Here is a 22,141-nt window from a genome sequence, read left to right as displayed (position 1 = left end):
TGGGAATGTCACGGTGACTGTTAAAGGGCTTGTTTCGGTTTATTCAAATTATCACAGGGATACTTCTGCTGCATAGTTGGGAACTGCTGCTCCTGAGACACTCATTCAAAAACCCCGAAAGATTAACTGGATGCTGTTTTTAGCTCTGTCCTGCCCACAGTGTGAGAAGCCACGATCTTGACTTCCCCTCTGTTCACTTGGCTGTGGCATGTCACATGTTTTATTCAGTGGTGTGACAACCCACTGCTTAGCCCTGTTGCTTTTGGACTTGAACTTTTTCACAACTGTGTTGGGGGCTGCCAGGAGGTGCAGGAGTGTTGTGTTGCAGTTGGGCTTGGAGAGGTATGGCGGTAGTTTGAAATATTCATAAGGTTTCTACTTCCAACCCTGTTTGAGGCTAATAACTTGAATTTTTTTAAAAATAATTTAAAAAAAAAGAAGCACTCTTTCTTTTAATAGCAGCATAAAATAATTTTTGTGCTGATACATTCTCCCAGGGTTTATTTTTAAAAGCTTTTATTTACGTGGGTAAGTGTGTCTGCTGGCAATGTTCCTTACCCCTATTACAAATGTCAACGGAACTGCTAGGTATTGCATATGTCCGTGCCAAATAGTAAACCAAAAATTCAGACAGGAGCAAATTCAGGAAGACAAAATTAGGAGGGAAAATTTTTGTTTGGTTTTTTTATTCTGTGTAATCCACTATTCTTTAATCACCACCTCTTTTCAAGCATTCTGGTTAGCGGGAACCAAGTTGTAACACAGAGAAGCTGTTTATTCACATACATTAGTATCCCTGCTCATTAAGCTGCTTTTGTATTTAATTGTCTAAGCTCACACTGCTTCACAGCAGCTGAAGTCAGTTCACCGGGGCTGTTAAGATGTTTTGTGCTCCACTGCTAAACTGTGTAAATCAGCCCAGACTGAGTCCCAGTCCCCGCTGGACTGGCCCCGCCACCAACTCAGAACACTGGGGCTGTGGCAGCCGACTGGAGAAGAGAGTAACTTGGAAAAACTGTATTGTTAAAATGAAGGGTGGGATGTTCATGATTAATGTGTTAGGGATAAGTATTCCAGTTCCTTCGTAACTTGTTTGTGTGTTTATTCTAGTGGGATGTTCAGCTCCATAATACTAATCTTCTTGGGAACCTAGCTGGAATGAGGTAATCGTTTTATGTAGATTTAATAGTGTCAGTCATCCTCTTTTCCAAACTTGCTACGCATCAGTTACAGGCTTAATCAAAAGCATTGAGTTTGTCTTAGACGTACCACGCGAAGGAGCATGGAAACTACCAAGTTGCAGGTCTTCTTGATTTTATGTTTATTTGCGTGTATTGAGGTGATTTCCCCCCGCCTTTTTCGGGGAGAATTCCAGACACGTGGGGAAAACTGTGCAATATAAAAGGAGAAATGAAATGTACGCAAGCTGCAGTTAGGTGCATCAAGCAGTGAATGAAAGCATGAAAGATGGTACTAATTAAGTGTGTGCTTTTGCCTCTAAATCTGTAAAGTCTCGTAGTGCCCTTGCACTAACTTAAATCCTTGTAATTCTTGCTGGAAAGAGAATGCGATTAGTGCTTGTAGGCTTATGGAAGAAAATAGTTGTGACTCCACTGAACGTTTGTTTGTAAGCTTTACATGAATCATATATTAACTGTTTTCTTTAAAAAAAAAAAAAAGCAGCTTTACTCCTTTACTGTAAGGTGAGTAGTGATTGTCCAGAGTTGCCAGAGTCAGGTGAGGTTTCCTGCGCTTTTCTGTGAAACGTAACCCAGATGTTGCATGAGTTGGGGCACTGAACTGCTTGGAATGTGCTGACCTAATGCAGTGAAGAGATTTCCTATGTTGATCAGAAAAAAACCACACACACACACAAAAAACCAACAGAAAAATCCAAGTGATGAGAAAGCAGAACCTGTTCTGTGTGTGAGCCTTGCTGCCCGTTGTTAACAGCTGTTGTAGTAGGTTGGAGGTCTTGGGCTGTTTTTGGATATGGAACTGAGCTTAAATAAAGGGAAGCTACGTGGTGCATATAGGGAGCAGTCTGAAGTAACGAAACTCAAAGTAAGAAAGATCCAGTGAGACCTTTCCATTTTCTCTGTCCCCCTTACCAAGCTAATTGTGAATTGATTTGTTATTTATGAAATAATCTCAGTTTACACTTGAGATTAAGGAAAAAACCCAAACCCTCAGCATTAGATCAAAGACTGTTCAGTGGTGAAGTCTGGCTTCAGTCTCAGTGTACAGGTAGGGATTCCGGAATGATCAGAATCTGCTTCAGATCTTTGCAAGTGATGGAAACTGCTGTTAAATAAATCGGCGCGTGTGCACCTGGGCTCTCATCTGATTGATTTTCAGGAATGCTGGAAATAAAGCTAGAAAACTTCAGCTCTGCTAGCTTGTTTATGTAGTGTTGTTACACAAAGCATTTTTTACAAATACTTAATTTATCAGTCACACTAACAATTGTGTTTTAAGTCTTAAAAAAAAAAAAGGAAAAAAAAAAGGGTCCGTGAGTCATGGAGTCTAATTTGTAGCACCTTGAGTTAAGAGTGCTAGAGGGTCCAGGGAAGCCTCAAGGAACGTGGTGGCTACGAGAAGTCTCCCGAACCTGCTGAAAGCTGTAACACCTATCATAAAAGACCAGACGCTCTTTAAGTGTAGCACGAGGCGAGAAGCTGCTGGTGGGGAGGGTAGCAGCACCAGGGATTTCTTCTTGCAATAGCAGGGAATTTCTCAAGCGAAACTCCCTGCTGCTCCTGGCAAGCAGAGGTGGGTGAACCTGATTGTTCTCTTTGTCCCTCCCTCTTCACCCCTGACGAAAGGAGAAATCCCTGCTGAATCAAGAGCAGACAATCACTTTGGCCTGGAAACATGGGCAGGACCCGAGGAGTGGTGGGTTTTTGCTGTTCTCAGTATTGCAGTAATGCTTAGCCCTAGGGACGACAGGAATTTCTGGTTTCTGAGGAAAACTGGTTGCCAGAATTCAGCTACGTCAACAAAAGGGTTTGAGGGGATGAGAAGACTGTTGGCCAGTGGGATTGCAGCACAGGAAGCTTTTGGGGATCGGTTGAGTTGTTAGTCGTACTGATATTAAGACTTTTTTATTCTTCAAAAGCTGTGGCTGTGAATGTGCTGTTTGCTCGCCAGCTCGGGCTCCTCCAGCAGCAGGAGGCTGGCGGTAGCTTTTGCGTGGGAGGGAGGAGATTCCAGCAGCCGGCGTACTTTGCCCGGGACTTGGGCAGCGTTGGCCTGTGGAGGGGAATACAGAGCCTTTCCTGTGCTTTGCACCTTCACCCAACTGCAGGTTAGCGGGCACGTAAGTAGGGAACTGAAAATGCTACAGTGTTCAGACCTTCTGGGCCTTTGTCTGGCTTTGTTTGAGTTTAACGCCCAGGGAATTGGTGAGCGTGTTGAAGTAAGTTTGCCTGGTCCTGCTCGCTCCTCTTCTGGGATCCCTCCCTCCTCGCCGTGCCTGTAACCCGCCTGCAGGCTCCCACAAGGAGCCAGAGGTGTGTTCCTTAGGGAACCGTCACCAGAATGCCGACAACCAACCTGTGACCTGTGACCAGACTTGGCTGCATCCCCTCTGCAAGACATTTAGTTTGGAGTGATGGTTGGAATGGAGCTAAAGCTCTATTTTACCCTTATTTAAAATGTCCTCAGTATGTCCTTTTCCTGAAACGTGCTTGCTTTCCATGGGTGGCTGTTTTTCCCACTTGCGGGGGTTCTTTAAGGAGGCTGGGTAGGAGGAAATGGAAGCAAATGCTGATACTGCATAAATATGAAAAGTTTAGCACTTTGATCTTGCAAACAAAATAATGCTTTTCTTGCTTTTCTTTTTAGGATGTGCTTTACAAAAATGTTGCTTGTCTTAATGCAGAAAGAACCGCAGCTTCTAAAGCTTTACGGAAGCCTGCCTTAATTTGACTCTCAAGGAGAAAAAACGCTTTGCTCTATTGCTGTTGCAGACTAATATACCCTTTTGATTTGCAAATCTCTTGCCCCTAAGAATTAAGTCTTGTATTATGCAAATCTCCCTTTCAGTTACCCTTTTCTTGTACCTTGATTTTGAATCTTCCCTTTCGATCATGGCTTGCATGACATTTTCTTTCTTTTCCTTTCTTTTTGCTGTTTGCAAAGACTCTTGGGAGGATTTGACAGATGTGGTGGAGCAATTGCGTGATGATACTGAAGGTGCGTGCCACACCGACATCTTTCAGCTTTTATTTCCACTCATGATTGGCTTTTGCCTTATTACTTTCAGCCAGAGTGCAAGATCCGGGTTTCCTTTCCGGTGCCAAGAGCTGTGGCTTTCTGAACACGTTAGTCTGGTCAAACCAGGTTCACAGCCAGAACATGTTGTTCTAGTTGCACTGTGTGCAGATGTTTCTGCTCCTAAAGAACATGTCTTTGACCACTCCAGTGTATCTGTTGCTCTCGCAATTGTATTAATTTACATTTACAATGCGTATCGTGAAGGCATTTCTTCTAAATTTGAGCTGTGCCTTCATGGGTACCATGCGATCAGTTTTTCGTTTCTAAATTCGTATTCATCTCTTTTATTCAAAATATGTGCATCCAGTGTTGCTTTACAAGATCTTTCTAAGATTTTGGGGTATTTTGACTTCAAGAAGAGCTAAAAAGAGTGAACTAACCAGGGCTTAGTGTACTTACGTGCTTTCTGAGGCAATTGTTTTCTGAGCCTGACAGAAACACAGTTTAAAAAGTTGCAGCAATATATGGACGCTAAATTGTAAAAAATATTTCAGAAGCCACCCAGAAGCTTCAGATTTTTCTGAAATATTTCTGTTTATCAACTTGAGACTTTGCACAAGTGTCTCTAGAAGTTGTGTTGCAAATTTTAATTAAAACTTGTGAAGTACTAAATGAGGTTTTTTTAATAGTGCTTTTTAGCACTATGGTGCAAGCGTAAAATAACTGAATCTCCAATTCAGCATGCGCTCAAGTAAATTCGTTAACTAACTACAACTGTTCCTGCTTGGGATTAAAGCAGGATTAAAGCACAAAAGGCAAAGAAATAAGCACAAAGGCAAAGAAATAAGCACAAAGGCAAAGAAATAAGAAGGAAGTTTTCCTTTTGTTGCTGAGAAGTTTAAGTGCTCATGATTAGGAAAAGTTACAGATTTTGGTGTAGAAGAATGGTTAGGGGTGCTTATATAGGCCAAATTCTTGTAAAATGGCAATCACAAATTGGAAGCTAAACACAGAGAACTTGTGAGTTTGAGTCCTGCTGTTCTCCTGCTCAGCGGAATAATTTCTGCTCTTATTGCCACTTTGTGCATTGAGTGTTTGTGAAGGTGCTGCAGATCTCTGGTCTCGCGGCGGCTGTTTTCTTACCAGTGTTTTTATTCAGGTTAGGTCTAGGTGTCACTGGTAGGACATTAACTAAAAGCTGCCGTGATTTCTCGATAGCACGGGTAAGCAATTTAAAAGTGCAATTTGAGAAAGCAAAATAGTGAAATTAATTGAAGCAGGTCTGTTTTATGCACTCAGAGTTACAAATAGAGGGTAAAGTAGGAGCAACACTGGTTTGAAAATAGTTACAATTATTACAAGAATAATAATCGATAGTTCAGGATCATGCTGTAATGCAGCTACGTTTGGGACTCACTTAGGACAAGCCTTTCGCTGCAGATAGTTCTAAGCATGTTTCTGGCAGAAGAAAAACGCCAAATCAGCCAAAACGTAAAAAATTTATTTTTATTACTATTTGGCAACTCAGATGATATAAATCTTTCTAAGGAGGGTGTGTTGTGCATAAAACGGAGTTTTGATGCAGTAACTACGCCGATGTGTTGATGGTCATCTTCTGTGGACCGAGCTTTTAACGGCTGTGGTTGGTTACGTGCCTGGCTTCTGCCTGGTGGCCTCGTAAACACTCAGCCACGGGAGATGAGCTCTCTACACCAGCTAATTCTGCTTCCCCAGCTGAGGGCATAGCCAAGGGAGTCTTTCCGAGGAAAAAAAAGACTTTAAGACTTTTTTTTCCCCCATCAAACATGGTACAGATTTTTTTCCCCATTTTGATTGTCGAGGTGGGATACATTTGGCATGTGTGTCTTGTCTGTTTGTGCTTCTGTCTTTGTTTTCCATGCCCACAGCTTCATTCTGATTTGTTTGGTTTTTTTCAAGTGTTACATGCCTGATGCATGCGGGAAACTGTTCTCCTCCGGGATCGGTCAGAGGCTGATGGATGCCTGATGTGGAGTGTGCTTTCCCCCACAAGAGTCAGAATTAAGACGTAATAGCGAGAACAAAATCACCCTTTCAAACTCTCTGTGAAAATGTTTCTTCTCTTAGGAAATGCAATTTCATTTTTGTAAGATGGGGCTAGTCCAGTTACTTTCTGGTTTGTCTACAGTCCCTCAAAGTAGACAGGTTGGATTTTGAATAAAGAAGCAGAAAATTAATAGAATGAAACATGAACGAAACACGTGCTTTTGCTTTTCTCTTGGGAATAGTCATGCCGTTTTTATTATTACCGTCACTGCTTTACCTTTAAGAGAGTGTTTACGTGATATGCAAAATGTGTATTGCCTTCAGGCAGTGTCAGGGGTTGTGCTGTGGGAAGGCAGGCGAGGCATTTGAATACAATGGAGTGTCAGGAGGGAGCAGCTTAAAAAATACCTGTTGATGTTGAAATGATCAACGTCCTTAATTGATCTAGGGGTTTGCTTTCCACGTTTATCTGAAATGATACATGTGTGCATGATTTCATAGTCTGAGGAGCTGGTACTAATGTTTTTCCTAATCTGAGTGTGCTGACAGGAAAGTCGGCACGTTGTAGCTAGCTGGCTACTCGGCTTTTCAGAAGGATCTGATCTCGCTCTTGAGCTGAGCAGGCATATGCTTAGGAGTTTCTCTTCAAAGCCTTGCCAGGCAAATAATCATCTTCAGCCCAGACTTCCAAGTGTATTTGTGTTGAACCCCAAAAAGCCTATCTGTTACTTTACCAGGGTACGTGTAAAAACTGCCTCGGCTAGTTCAAACCTACTGGAGATTTGCGCTTATCTGTCTTGGCCAGAAGTGTGGATATACTGCAGATGACTTTGTGCTTACAGGAGTATCGAGGAAATGGATTGATGTTTTCTTTTACCAGATAATCTTGTTCTGAGTGGTTTTGTGGCAAAGCACAGTTTTGTGTCAGTAGTTATCTGTGATAGAAGCAAACGCTGTCCTGTGTTCAGGTAGTCTCAAAGGGCAACTGTGCCGGATGCTGTCAGAGGTGGTGTTTGTTAGTTTTATGCAGAAGTACACAGAAGAAAATATGCAGAAGTTGATGTATTTTGTGGGTTGGTTTTTTTAATTGTGTGTAGAAAAATTAGTTTCTGCAGTGGTGCATCGTATTCTATCTGCCTTTCTTTTCTTGAGTCCACATTCTTAGTACTGGTGCCTATTAGCTACATCGCAAAACAGGTAATCTGCTCGATGTGCTTGCCAAATCTATCAGTTTGAAATAGCAGTAGTTCTGCAAAGGCAATAGAAATGATCTCCTAAATTAAATATTTCTACAGTCCACTGCTGGTATGAGAATTGCAGTCCTAAGTAAGTACTTTGAAACTAGGAAAATAAATTGTAAATGCCTAATCTCAGCCGTTTTTCAAAATCTGAGCCAAGATAACCAATGCTTGAAGAGCGTATGGTTAATAACACCAAACTCCCGGAAGGTTTTGCTCACTTGTCCCTCAGCCTTGCCTAGTGCTGGCTGTACACTCCCTTTCCCCGTCAGACATCTTCCCTCCTTGAGAGCTCCGTGTGGCAGCTTCCAGGATGCAGTTCCAGTGAAACTTAGAGAAGGAGACTTGTGGTGCTGCTCCATCCTGGAGGGGAGAGAGGATAAGAGAGGCCTTGCCCTGACCTGCATTTGGAGGGCCTAAACAAGTGCAGCCCTGGTATCAGGTTTGAATGGTGGCAGCTCTCCCTGTAATGTCAATTATTTCACAGCCCTCAGCTTTAATCATGTGTAGTCCAGTGGTGTTAGTGCTGTTGGCACAGTGCTAGGTCTGGGTATTTCTTTGAGTCTGCAGCAGCATCCCTGGTAAAAACAGCCTGTACTCTGGCACACCGGCCACCCAAAACTAAGCAGCAATAAGAACACCTCCTCGGCCTGGGTTCCAGCCGCCCTTGGAGCCATGGGCAACCTAACCATGGTGAGCTTCAGAGACAGATGTGTCAAATGCAGCTGTGTTGCTCTCTTACGATTCCTTTTCATAATTTCCCAGGTTCTTGGATTGAGGATGTTTGTGTCTCCACTTGGGCAGCTGCTTTTCAGCTCCCATCCATGAGGTGCCTTTCAGTGTCTCCTTCTGTCTACTGTAAGGAGTCTCAGTCACACAGTAGCAGTTACTCCTCTTCTTGCTACAGATTACTGAAGTCAAATATTACTCCCTACAGCGCTTTTCAGTCTGTGGGAGACAGCAAGACTGGAAGTGCGAACGCTGTGATTTTACATCTTTCTCTTGTTCTGTCAAGTTTTGCTCCTTGCTCTCTCTTGATCAGGCGGATGCTGATGAGATGCCTCGTTGCAGCGGCAGAGCACTTGAGATGACAAGGAATTAATTTTTGAGCAACTGGACTTGCCAGTTTCTTCCCCTCCTCTTTCACCATGAGAGATGTTTAAAGGGGAGGTGTAGGAACTGATCTCAGCTGTCTGTGTGTCAAAACAGCTTGAGAAACACCCCGACAGTGCTGAGTGTCGCTGGGTGGGTCTGGGGGGTGGGACTCCACAGAGCTGTCAGGAGCAGCCATCTTTCCACTGCTTGAATTTCTACATATTTTTATGGCTTCTTTCATCAAACTTAGCTATGTGCTCCCCTGCCTTTTAAACAGGAATATAACTCCTGTTTTAATCAAAGCTTTTCAGTCTCTGATATTTTTTCGCTTGACTTGTTTGCTGGCTGCAGGCATGCTTTGTCAGTCTAGCAGATGAAGTGCGTACCCTGTGCTTAGATATGTAGTCTTAGGTGTCCTCTGGTCCTGTTTCTGCCACTAGGAGTGGTAAATTCACTCGTGGAGGTGGCAAATTGGTTGAAGGGTCCCTGGCTGTTAATAGCAGCCCTGGAATAAACGTGCCTTACAGGGATGGAACTGCTTGCACCAAATAACTGCAGCTCGAAAATTGGGTGTGGGATTGCAAGTGCAAGAGATTCAAACAGGTGACTTTCAGCTCATGCAACACTATTTTGGTAGCCAGATTTTCTATTACTGTTCATCTCCAGGCTTAAAGCTTAAGCACAGTATTTGTTGTGTGCGTAGGGCAAATTTCACTCTACTTCTGGGCAGTCCTGTTGTAAAGTTTTGTTTGCTGAGGTGTTGGGAAGTGCAGTGATGGTGTTTGGGAAGAGGAGCGCTCGGTGAACGGTTGGGTGTTGGCCTGGGCACCTTGTACGGGTCAGGGAGCAGGAGGCCTGCGGGCAGGGTGTAGACTGGAAAATAGATGTCTGAATCGGTTTCTTGCAATTAGAAGCTACGAGCAAGTATCAAGATCTCTATATTTATAATATGGTAGAGGAAGAATGTAGCCGCGGAAGATCTGTGTGTCTTGGCACTTAGGGCAAGCTGTTAGAGGAGCCATCAAGATCAGCTCCTTATTGTCAGTAGTAAAAAAACCCCGTAGTGTTGATAAAATGGAGAGGTAGGTGGGAATTGGCTCCATGTCACATCCAAGTTAAAAAAATAAATAAACAGTGCGGTGGAAAGATGCAAGATTGGATAGAGACGCAGTACTGGGTTGAATGTGAGGGCACACATGGTTATCTTGGTAGAAGAAAAATCACAAATGGAGAATTCTTGCCGGTTTGTTGTTGTTGGACGTAACTGGGGATTTGAGTTGGAACAGGCGATGGTCTTTACATCTCGACCACACATTACTAAATGTTAAACATGATATTAACTGTCTTCAGAGTTCTCTTTCTGGAAAGTTTAAACCTTTTGTAGTTACCCGAAGCACTGAGGCACCTTTAATGTGATACATGTCCTGTTCTGGTGCCGTTGTGGCTTAGGCCATTGATTGCTAGTTAATTTGATTTTTCTCAACCAAAGGCCTGAAAAGAGTGCCTGGCATGAAACTGTCACTGCCCCTAAAAATGTCTGAGGAACAAAAAGAGCGAGAGAGATGGGATATTTTATTGTATTAAAAATAGGTTTTGTTACTCAACAGTTTTTTTCTTCCTCTTTTTTTCAATAGATCCTAATTATCTCATGGCTAATGAACGCATGAACCTGATGAACATGGCAAAACTGAGTATCAAGGGGTTGATCGAGTCGGCGCTTAATCTGGGCAGGACGCTGGACTCCGACTATGCACCTCTTCAGCAGTTCTTCGTTGTGATGGAACATTGCCTTAAACACGGCTTGAAAGGTAACCTTGCTTGGGAGGGCTCCTCCTGGGCTGTTTGTCATAGCGTTGGAGCAAGAAAGAGCAATTCTGGTTTAAAAATCTACTTTTTTACTCTACAGTAGACTGAAGAGGGGCTGAGCAGGGTCACTGCAATGATCACGGTTGACTTGACAGGCCCTGGGAAGGGAAAAAGATTTGCTGAAGGTGTAACACTGCAAGCAAAAAGTTCTTGGTTCTTGCAGGCATTGGCCATTTTTAAAACAGTTTTGCAGATGACTCGGGTATAACTAAGTGGTCAGTGATAAAGTTAGCTTCTCAGCAAATTCATGACTCCTCTTTTTTCTTTTTTTTTTTTTCCCCCCCTCCCTGAACTTCCTCATGCTGTAGCGATGGATCAGTCCTCTTGCTGCATCCCGGAGGTCTTTTCTCAGTACTTCTATCAAAACTGAAGGGTTTGGCTTTGTGCAGCTGGTGACTTGGAAGCTGCTTTCTAAAAGAGCAAGCAGAGCCTGTACTTTATAATACAGAGTCACGACTAAAATTGCAAAGTATCACTCTGCTGTTCTTGATGTGTTGCCCTTGTGTGGTAGTAGCTTGACAGGAGAAGCAGAGGCTATTAAATGTTCTCTGAGCCCGTGAACGTACGCCCTGTAGCGCTTCTTTAGTAGTTGTGTTCAGCCTTACGTGGGGAGGAGTGGTCCCTGGGCGGGTTAGGGTGACACTGTGCAAGGGCAAAGCAGTCATATTCTTCAGATACTCTGTTTATCTGTTTGCCAGTGTCCCTACCACTGCTTGTAAGGTTGAAGTTAACAAAGTTCTTGGTCTTCTCATTGCTGTTGTGCAGTAGCAGTAAGAACTATGGAAGAAAAAAAGTAATTTCCAGCTTTAGCACCTAAGGGTCCCTAGAAAGCTTTTCTGAAGGAGGAAAGGGTGCCCTGGAAGCCCCCAGCAGCTGTGAAGCAGTGATAGATTCACGATGGTGTGGTCCTTTTCCTAGTAATGTGATGTGATGTGGTGGTCAGTGAGAGAAAATTACTGTGCTCACAGCAAATGGAATTTGAGGAGAGCGACAGCATCCCAGTAGAAAGCTGGACCCCAGGCAGTGAATGTGAGTTGCTGGTTATCACTGGTTGTTGTTGTTTTGGCATACTTGGGCTGTGTGGAATATTTTCTGACATCTGTCTCGAGGTTCTGTTGCCTTGTTTGAACCATACCAGTAATTGCCACACTTGGGCATAAAACGACTTCTTTTGTACTTGCTCAGCAGCAGTCCCAGAAGATTCTTTCTGGTGGTTTTTGTCTACTGTTCACTCCCCTCTGACCATGTTTGAGAATGTGTTTAGTCAGCACAGGCTTAATGGTTTCATATCTTTCTCTTTTCTAGCTAAAAAGACTTTTCTTGGGCAAAATAAGTCATTCTGGGGACCTCTAGAACTAGTAGAAAAACTTGTTCCTGAGGCTGCAGAGATTACAGCAAGTGTTAAAGATCTCCCAGGACTGAAGTAAGTACAGCATTTTACAAGTACCTAATGTGGGTTTTTTTCTTCTGAGAAGGACCCTAAACAAGAGATGGAAGGGCAAACATCACCTTCAGGAATGCATCTGCTGCCTTCCGTTGATAAAAACGGCTCGTTGCTCTCTTAATTGAGAATTCGCAGAAGGCTACAATAGGGTATATTCTATGTGTGTTAAGTGCCTGGGGTCTTACGGACAATAATGCATTTCTTGTTAGCACGAAACGAGTGATGATGTGTCTTGAGAATGGGAACAGCCTTTACTGACTCTATTTCTGAAGTCAGACAGAAGAGGAAGGGAATTGGCAGGAGGGTGATTACAGGTTTAATAGTTTAGAGGTTGACAGAGGCAATTTTTCTTTTAAATAAATTCAGGTAAATTTTGAAGTTTGTTTAAAAGCGAAGCTCAGTCACCACGTTGGTGAAGATACTGGCTTATGTCAAAGAGGGGAGGAAAAAAAGCGCTTGAAACGTATATTGCTTTTAAAAATTTTGTAGTCATTTCAGACATCGCATTCAAGTTGGCCTACTCGCTGCTAAAAAGAAACTTTCAGAGGCTTTCAGTGTGGAGAAGAGAAAAAAGATATAAGGAAGCTTCTGTATGAGCAGCAGGACTAAAGATTCCATCTTCTTTGCTGAAAGAAGAGAGGAATAGATTAAATAACAGTTTCCTTCGCATTAGTATTTAGTGATGTACAGACGGACAACTGCTTTTACTGGAGATCGGTGCAGGACTCCTGGAACGCACGCAGGACCAGCATGGAGCACCAGCAGTGTTGTGCCAGAGCCCCTGTTACCTTTTCCTCTTGCACAAGAATACTGAAACGTTAAATAAATGGACCTGAAGAACAGTTTAAAAATAAGTTTTCAAACCTTACATTCATACTGACCCTTGGGAAATGTTATGTTAAGCGTTAGTGATGTCAAGACCGAGGTGTCATGAACATGACTTGTGTGGGCAGTTGCTGCTTAGAGCAGTGAAGGTTAGAAAGTTAAGTGCTGTTGGGTATAAGGCAGCTGAGTGACTGCTGGAGGTGGAAAGGAAATTTCTTTCTCGTCAGAATCCCGCTCCCTGTGGGGGATTGGTGCCTGCTTTGGGAGCGTCTGGTGCTGGCTCCTGGCCAGCGGGCCAGGGTAGCTAAGCCAGGGCTGTGACGCAGTGAATCAGTTGCCATGTGTTTAAAGCTGCCTGCTGCCCACTGCCAGCAGAAACGGAGGAGGGACCGTGACTATAACCCATTGAGTCCTGTGAGTGTGTTAATGAGCAAAATAATCCAAGAGAACGGTACCGAATTGGTGCTTTCTCACCCACCTTAACACCTGTTTTGGAGATGCAGAAACTGGAGAGGGAATGGGATTGTTAGAGCTGTGTGAGGTCATGTGCTGCGGGATGTCTGTAACCGTGTTGTTTCTGGCCTTTGTAGGACGCCTGTGGGTAGAGGAAGAGCTTGGCTTCGCCTGGCTCTGATGCAGAAGAAACTTTCAGAGTACATGAAAGCCTTGATTAACAGAAAGGATCTTCTCAGGTGAGTGCTGAGTTCGCTCTCAGTTTAGGTTAAATTCACTTCTGCACCCTTGTCTGTCTTTTTATACTCAAATGGTAAAGCATGCATGTACTTGTTTTGAGAAAAGCTAATAGTTGTGAAATGCAGAGCTTCCTGTGAGGTATTGAAGATGCTTCTTGGTTCAAAAGCTGTTATTTCTCCACTTGGTCGCAAATATCCATTACCATTAGAGTAAACATTACTATTAGAATAAACACAAATTTTAGTTTCAAAGAGGTGATTTGGTTGAAATACCTGTACAGAGGGGATACAGCATTGTCTGTGTGTAAAATCTTGGTCCTGGATTTACTTCTGATCTTGTCATTTCAGTACCACCTGTCTTGGAACAAGTCATTTAACTTGTCTGTATCTCTGCTTCCTGTTCATTAAACAGCAATAATGTTGTAGCTTGGTTGAAACTGCATTGGAACGACTATGTCTGCATAAAGCAGTAGGGTTTAATAAATATGTTTGTATTTCTTTTCTCAAACAAGTAGGTTTTTGTTGTCTGTCTATGTAAATCCATAGCTGACTTGTGATTAGAAAGGAGAACTTGGTATTGTCCCCTGAAAAATGTGGCGATGGCTTGTGTTAATAACACCATGTAATAGATGAGTAAAAGTGTGCTACTTCAACTCTGATTGTCTTAAATCTTAAGTCTTCTTAAATCAGTCTTAAATCTTCAGCGGGCTGTACGGTGACTCAAGAATGGTCCTTGCTTTCCATCACTTTGCAACGATGAGGGACCAAGTCTCCTACTTATTGAGTCTTTGCTTCACTGAAAGATTCCCTGTGCTAAGGGAGGGTGCTTCAGTCAGAGCAGGCATATGCTGGTAGTAGCCAGGACTGCGTTTCCATGTGGACTCTGTGCCACTGCGTGGGTTTTTGTTAAGGCTGAGCTTGCATTGTGTTGTCATATGAAATCACAGAATTCCCATGCTAGTTGATGTGATTTTAGTTCACTTTTCAAGATGCAACACTTGTTTTCTCTTGCCGTGCATCCCACAGTGAGTTTTATGAGCCTAATGCCCTGATGATGGAGGAAGAGGGTGCGATCATTGCTGGCCTCCTCGTAGGGTTGAATGTCATCGATGCAAACTTCTGCATGAAAGGAGAAGACCTGGACTCACAGGTATGGGCTATGCAGTCAGTGTTTTTTCTGCTCATTTAAATCGGAAGAATTTTCAGTTACTCTATGTAATAAAGACTAATATAAGCTTGTTACTAGGCTTGTGATCTTCAGTTTGCTGACAGCGCGGAGATCAGAGGCTCAGGATTTTGGTTTTCTCTTTGTTACGCTTTGTGGTCTGCACCAGGCCACTGCGGAGTGAAATGTAGTAAATGAAAAAGAAGGTGAATATGGGGAAGGACTTGGCCAAACCGAGGGCAGAAATGAACAGAACTTAATTCACTCACGCTGTGTGATGAGATCATTGTAGCTGTTAAAAGAAAATGAGCCTGTGTGCAACTATGTTGTATAAGCAGGGTATATACACATATGGGCATGGTAATGTTTTATCCTTATGTCCTAGGACTTGCTTGCCAATGTGCTGCTTCTCCTGGTTTTTTTTGTTTGTTTGTTTTTTGTTTTGGTTTTTTTCTTGAAATAGTCTGTGTTTTCATTCATTTTGGAAGGATTACTGGTATAATGAGTCCTTGCTATAGCGTAACACATATGGATGTTCTGACTGTGAAGTCTGTCCATAGTTGTGAAAGTTTAGCCTTAGAAAAAGTGTTTCACGTGAAATGCAATTTTTTCTTGCCTAGGTTGGAGTTATTGATTTCTCGATGTATTTGAAAGATGGGAACAGCACAAAAGGCAGTGAAGGGTAGGTACACACTCAGTTGTCCCACTTCTTATCTCTTGGTAACTTTGATTCAAGTCATCTGGGTTGCTCTGCAGTCTGGTACATTTTTAATCAAAAAGCCACTTAGATTGAATTGCTCTTCTATGATAAACCATAATATATATATATATAAGATACTGGAAATACTGGGAAAGGGCAGGGGACTCTCAGAATTTCTGTATGTTCTTCCTTAACTGGCAATGGAAGATAAAAATATTTCAAAAGTGACCCTCTGCTGAGTTTTATCAGTAAGCGACTTCGTAGCCTTTACCAGTTGTGTGACTAGCAGGATAGTAGTTGGCTTTTGGCACCATAACATCCTTAGTTAAAAAACAAAGCAGAAAGCAATTCTCCAGTTGACCAAGATCTTAACTGTCATAAGAGTCTAAAGGACTTGTACAACATTCTGAAGTACTATGCAACGTTCAGAGCATGTGGTTGGAAATTCAGCACGGGCACACAGACGTGTGGATCAGGTGTGGCAGTGTGCTGAGGTTCAAGAGTAATTCTTCCTTCGGAGGAAGTCCTGCCAGCTTGATTTCAGGCATATATTTAATAATTATCCTCTAGGATCAGGTGTTTTGATAGCTTTTATTTTACCTGTAGTGTCATATTTAGAACATTATTGTCTCTCGTTAAGATTTCCTGCTGGAAGTGCAGGCAAAACATGTGCTTGTTGGCAGTTTTCCTTGAGTGGGTTTTGGTGAGGTGCCTCTTGTGCAGTGTAAACATAGTGCAAAAGCAGGGTTGTTTCCTCAAAATACAGCTGTACTCTTGGAAATGTTGTCTGCTTTAATATGTCACCCAGGGGGTTGTAACAACTGCAGGTTCAGAGAAGTCGGGGGGAGGCGTAGGCTGAACTCAGCTTTGCTGTACCGTATACATCCCATAGGCTTGCTGAGACCTGGGGTCTTGGTGTCGTGCTGGATACCTGGGCTATATCACCACGTGTCTTCTTAGACCTTTACTGGTGTCTCCTAGTTCTTTGAATCCAAATGGTTGAGCTGAATGATTTCTTTTTTCCAGAGATGGTCAGATAACTGCTATTTTGGACCAGAAGAACTATGTAGAAGAACTCAATAGGCATTTAAGGCAAGACATAATATATTTTTTCTTTGTTGTATGGTATAACAAAATAGACAACAGGATTTTAAAAATAAGGAATTACTGTAGAGTGTTTTTCTCTTCAACAGTGCTACAGTAAACAACCTACAGGCCAAGGTGGATGCTTTAGAAAAATCCAACACTAAACTGACTGAGGAGGTAAGTGTAATAGAAAATCATCTGGTGTTTTGGCCTTTTGGAATTGGGGATTAAATAGGTAAAGGAGCACAGTTATTTTCAGATTTCTGGTTTATGTAAAGTAGAATGTTTAATGATTGGACTGGAATAACTACCTGCCAAGGAATTATACTGTGCTGCTGTCACTTCAACTAAGCATGAGGTGGAAAAACAACTGAATGTTTGCTGAAAACCAAGAGCTGTTGAATACATTTAATCCTTCTGAAGTCTTCAAATGCTTTCTGCTTTTTGGAACATATCTTAGAATAAATTGTATAGTGTCATGTCCAGACGTGACAAAGAAATTTTTAAATGTCTGTTTATTTTGACAGGTGCAGAACTTTACCATGGTGTAGAGATAATTGAAATGCTTCAATAGCTTTTTCTCTAGTCTGTCTCAATTTCCGAGAAATAAGGGAAAACTTACCATTATAGACAAAATGTTGAGGCCGAGCGTGAAGAAGAGTGTGTATATGAGTTGTAGGTGTAAGCTCTGTTTTGCAGTTCATTCATAATGGCATACATGTAACAAAATAGGTGACAGTAGGTCTCATCCAAACGGTTTTACAGTATCTCTGTCTGCAAATCACTTATCTCAGCAGAGCGATTTTGATTGGCACGTCTCAGTGTGTTACAAAGATGAAACAGATTTTTCTTTGCTTGTTCACCCTCGTTAAGGGAGGTCTGTGGGTCTGCTGATTGAACATTTACTCTAATGGATGTTTTCCAAATGCTGGGAAGCTTCAGCAATGGAAATTACTGTATCCACTCCTGCAATTAAGGAGAAAGAAATGTTTTTCACAATTAAAATACCTTTTTGATTTTGAAAAGGTAGTTTGCCCTAGAGGCTGCCTTTCTCAGTGCTGCTGCCATAAGTGGCTTTTGATTTATTACCTGCAGAGTATGAGTGCTGTGCCCATTAGCCATGGTACCTGTGAGATTAATTGCAGTATTGACTGAAGTATTCTTTCATTTTTAATAATTTGCGTGTTTGTATCTTAGTGAACTCTGCACGCTGTTCAGAGAAAGAATTTAAGTGGCACTGGAACATCCTGTGCCAGCCAGGCCTCTTCGCAGAGTGTAGTTTACCAGCTGCGTCACATGTCACTTCCATTTGTGAATTTGGCTTGCACTGTACCATGGACTTGTACTTTTACCAGGGTAATTTCTGTTTGGGTTTGTCACTTAATAACATTGCTGACCTCTTGGAATGGCACTGAGCTTTCCCTGTGTGCGAGGCTTATGTAAGTTAGTATTTACAAGGCCAGAAGGATTTTTCTGGACTTGCTTTGGCCTTTGACCACATGCTCAAAATACCCGTTAGTCTGTGATGATGTCTTCAGGTGTCAGAAGGGATAGGAGCAAAAGATGATTTTGTGAGAGGTGGCAGAAAAATTTGGATGTAGGAGTTAGCCTTTTTAGGCCTGAGATGCTACCTTTTTCAGAAATCAATTCTTCGGAATTCCTCCGAGGCAGATGTCCTGTCTCGTAAGGCTGGTGTGTGCTCCTGAGCCTCTGTTTCCAGCCAAGTGTTCTCCCTCTGATGAGGTTCCATCGTGCTTCTCCTACCCAAATGCTTGAGCATCTTGCGTCTCAGATGCTCTCCCTAGCAGTGTGCCCGAACGACCAACGTTTTAGCAAACCCTCAGAAGTATTTCTTCTCTGGTAATGTTCTTTAGTTGCTGTAAGTCAACTAAAGTTACCTGCCATGTGCCCACATTTTTCTGTTTTGTTATCTTTGGCAAGGGAAGGGGAATGGAGTGGGGATTCCTGTTGAGTTGCGCTAACCACATGTTACAGTGAGCCTAGCAGGTAGAGCCTCAACAAGTCAATAACTTTACCAAAAGATGAATTGGGAAGTCTGTTTCAGCTGATATTGGACATCCATTATGCTGGCACCAACTGATGCATTTTCACGGAGTCTTTCTCCATGGTAGAGGCTGATTTGTCTTTTGCCGCTCCAAATACCTTTTTTCCCTCACTTTGAGTGTGCCTCGAAATGAAAAAAAAAATAGTCAAGCATATGTTTGATGTGTTGCTGTTGTTCTATTCCCAGCTTGCGGTTGCAAACAACAGGATTATTACTCTGCAAGAAGAGATGGAACGGGTTAAAGAAGAAAGTTCTTACATCTTAGAGTCCAATCGTAAGGTTGGTATGTGGGAGCGCTTACTGAACTTTTTGGGCAGTCCCAGCCCAAACCTGACCAAAAAGTCAGTATCTGAAAGAGACTTTATTTCCTGTTATATCACACAAAAACTGCAACAGAGGAGAGAGACTCCAGGTGGATTCTTAGCAGTGGGTTACAACAGATGGACTCTGAACTCAGTAAATCCTGCTTGGCCATAGCTGATGAAACTGAGCGTGCACAGAGCCAAGAGCTAATGTGCCGTGCTCTTGGCTGGCTGGGTCCAGGTGTCAGAAGGGATAGGAGCAAAAGATGATTTTGTGAGAGGTGGCAGAAAAATTTGGATGTAGGAGTTAGCCTTTTTAGGCCTGAGATGCTGCCTTTTTCAGAAATCAAGAGGGAGCATCTATCATCTTTTAAATTATTTATTGAAAGTCCTAGTAGCTGTGGCAGAATCTGGTTTTAGTTGTAAAATCCGTAAGGCTTTTTTCTGAAGTTTTATAACTGTACTTAGTATAGTGTGAAAGCTCCGAAAATGGACAGTGTCTCTTTTAATTCACGTCTGTTGAAGTGCACTGAGCACCTGGGGAAATGGGCAAACAGTTACTTCACATGGAAGCTGTGCGCAGCATTAACTGAACAGAGCTCTGAGTTCTCGTGGCTGCAGAATTTGTATCCAAAGTGGTGGGTAAAGCAAATGATAAGCAAATAATAGTATGCGATGACAAGTTAATTGGGTGTCTTCATTACCTTAGGTCACTAAAGACAGAACTGCTGATGGGCATGCGCTGAGTGAGGCACGGAAACAGTTAAAGGAGGAAACTCAGCTGCGACTGGTAAGGATGGCGTGAATTTGTAGCTCACTAGGAATGGCCTTTTCGCGTAACAACTCTGCGTCAATCACTTTTGAAAATATTTGCCATGGGGATATTTTTCTTTCTCGCTTGTCTGCTTCAGCTGGATCTGAGACAGTCTCATCAGGAGTTATGTTAATTTTGTGGCTGTACCTGATCAGTTTGAGGTCTGTTTCTCGGAACGGGCAGTGCACTTGCATTTCAAGGTCTGACCCAGCCCCCATGCAAATATAGATAATCCCACTATCTGAACTTTGGTTCAGCCTGGTGTTGAGCTGGTGGGGAGAAGAATGCCTGAGCATTTTTCCAAATAAATTCTGGTGGCTTTTTACTAGTCCCCTGTATCAGAAAGATGGGTCTGTGTGGTACTTTACTAGTAATGCTGCTTACATTGCTTTAATTTTGGACTGAAAATGTGTAGTTTTGGGGTTTTTTTGTCCTTGACTGCCTTTGGGGGTGAGCTCTGTAAGCGTGACCCTGTGGCAATTCAGCATGCTTCTGGGTAGTGCCTGCGTGGGCAGGAGCACTCGGGAAGGGCCGTTCTCTCGCCGGTGGTGCGGAGCGCTGGCTGGTAATGCTGACGGATCCCTGTGATGCAGGATGTGGAAAAAGAGCTGGAGGCGCAGATCGGGATGCGGCAGGAGATGGAGCTAGCCATGAAGATGCTGGAGAAAGATGTGTGTGAGAAGCAAGATGCGCTGGTGGCACTCAGACAGCAACTGGACGACCTCAGAGCCCTAAAGCATGAACTGTCTTTCAAGCTGCAGGTAGGGAAGTAATTAAATTAAATGCGGTGAATTCCAGATAAATGTGGTAGCTCTTGCTCTTTATTTTCCCTCCTGTGTATTTAAAAGATGCGGAAGGGTTACAGGCATGCATCTGTCTTGGGGCAAGAGAACTGTAACATGTGAACAACTGAACATGTTGGGGGTTAGAAACAAAGGCAATTTCCTCCGAAGAAGGACTCATGATGGTCCAGAAATGTGTGTGTGTGAAAACTGAGCTATGGTAGCTTGTGTTCTAGTACAATCTCATGTTTGAAGGCATATAGTGTAATTAAATACAGCACTGCCGGATGACAAAAGCAGATTTTGAGGCAAAAAAGCGCAACACAAAACGCTCAGAAGGAAATGCTAAAATGAATTTGAGGTCAGCAAAGGGTTGCTTCTGCTCTCTTTGAGTGAATCGTTCTGTGCAAACCAGCTGAATGATATTAGCAGGTACTGCATTAATACACATTCTGCAGGGAGCTTCGCTGGTTATGGCATTGTCCTTGTGTGGTGTCCAGGTGTAGCCTCTGCCTGCATGGCGAGATGTGTCTTGGCAATATTGACCTGGCATTTGTTTGTTGAGCACCTTCTTCTGGCTCTTCTGCCATTTTCGTTCCACGAGCAGTGGCTGACACACCAGAAGGCTGTGCTCTGCCCTGGTGAGGCCACATCTGGAATGTTGTGTCCAGTTCTGGGCCCCTCAGCTCCAGAGAGACAGGGAACTGCTGGAGAGAGTCCAGCGCAGCCACAGGGATGATGGAGGGATGGAACATCTCCCTGGGGAGGAAAGGCTGAAGGAGCTGGGGCTCTGCAGCTGGAGAAGAGGAGCCTGAGGGGTGACCTTCTAGATAGGTAAAGGGTGAGTGTCAGGAGGACAGAGTCAGGCTCTTCTCACTGATGTCGGATGACAGGACAAGGAGCAATGGGTGCAAGCTGGAGCACAGGAGGTTCCACAAAAACATTAGGAAAAACTTTCTCACTATGAGGGTGACAGAGCCCTGGCACAGGCTGCCCAGGGAGGGTGTGGAGTCTGCTGCTCTGAAGACATTCAAAACCTGGATGCGTTCCTGTGTGACCTGCTCTGGGTGATCCTTCTTTGGCAGGGGGTTGGACTTAGGTGATCTTTCAAGACCTCTTCCAACCCTTAATATTCTGTGATCCTGTGATTATTGCTACTTAACAAATCCCCATGATGCTACTTTTTCTAGAGTTCAGACATGGGAGTGAAACAGAAGAGTGAATTAAACAGCCGTTTGGAAGAAAAAACAAATCAGATGGCTGCCACCATCAAACAACTTGAACAAAGGTAAAAACTGTAACTTTTATGATTCTAAAATCCTGTGTGTATTCTAGTGGTCATGTTCCACTGACCCTGAATGGACCAGGTGAGAGTCCGAGTGCTTAACAGATCTAACCTGAGGAGAGCTGTAATTTTGTGAGATGCTGTTAGGGCAGGTGTTCTGCATGCTCAGGAAGGCTTCCATTGGAAGAGAATATACTACTAAACCAGGAACTAACACAGCAGCCTCGTTTATCTACATGAGCTGCACTTAGGTACGTTGTCCAGTTGTTACAAGCTGCTTACTGTCTCAGAGAGCACTGATAAAAAGTAAAAATATGAGCCTAGAGAAGTGCTTGACTGTTAGTGACAGTAGTACAGTGGGAGAAGGAAGGACAAGCGGTCTCAGAGGACCTTGGTTATTGCAGATCTCTCTGGTACTCTCGAAAAAAATACTAGTTGAATGATTTGGTGAACTTCTCTGGTAGCGCTGAGAAAATCAGGGGGGAAAGCATAGCTCTCAGCAGCATGCCTGGGACAGACTTACTTAGTGCACTAAATTA

The 22,141-nt window shown here is 43.1% G+C and overlaps 1 protein-coding gene across 2 annotated transcripts in view; it reads left to right on the top strand.

The window, feature by feature from the left end:
- The window catches only part of RUFY3 (RUN and FYVE domain containing 3), a 28,471-nt gene extending 6,862 nt beyond the window's left edge, over nt 1-21,609 (top strand). Inside the window, exons 2-13 of one of the 2 annotated variants that reach the window (XM_009867522.1) lie at nt 4,144-4,197; nt 10,211-10,384; nt 11,748-11,865; nt 13,302-13,403; nt 14,430-14,553; nt 15,189-15,250; nt 16,295-16,360; nt 16,462-16,531; nt 18,606-18,698; nt 19,431-19,511; nt 20,129-20,296; nt 21,508-21,609. In XM_009867522.1, the coding sequence (XP_009865824.1) occupies nt 4,144-4,197; nt 10,211-10,384; nt 11,748-11,865; nt 13,302-13,403; nt 14,430-14,553; nt 15,189-15,250; nt 16,295-16,360; nt 16,462-16,531; nt 18,606-18,698; nt 19,431-19,511; nt 20,129-20,296; nt 21,508-21,609 (1,214 nt within the window). The remainder of the gene's footprint in view (nt 1-4,143; nt 4,198-10,210; nt 10,385-11,747; nt 11,866-13,301; nt 13,404-14,429; nt 14,554-15,188; nt 15,251-16,294; nt 16,361-16,461; nt 16,532-18,605; nt 18,699-19,430; nt 19,512-20,128; nt 20,297-21,507) is intronic. The other variant, XM_009867523.1, reaches the window with a different exon arrangement.
- The last annotated feature ends 532 nt before the right edge of the window (nt 21,610-22,141 follow it).

The sequence above is a fragment of the Apaloderma vittatum genome, unplaced genomic scaffold, assembly GCF_000703405.1.
Source record: "Apaloderma vittatum isolate BGI_N311 unplaced genomic scaffold, ASM70340v1 scaffold14184, whole genome shotgun sequence".
NCBI lineage: Eukaryota > Metazoa > Chordata > Aves > Trogoniformes > Trogonidae > Apaloderma > Apaloderma vittatum.
This window is presented reverse-complemented; position numbering and strand designations above follow the sequence as displayed.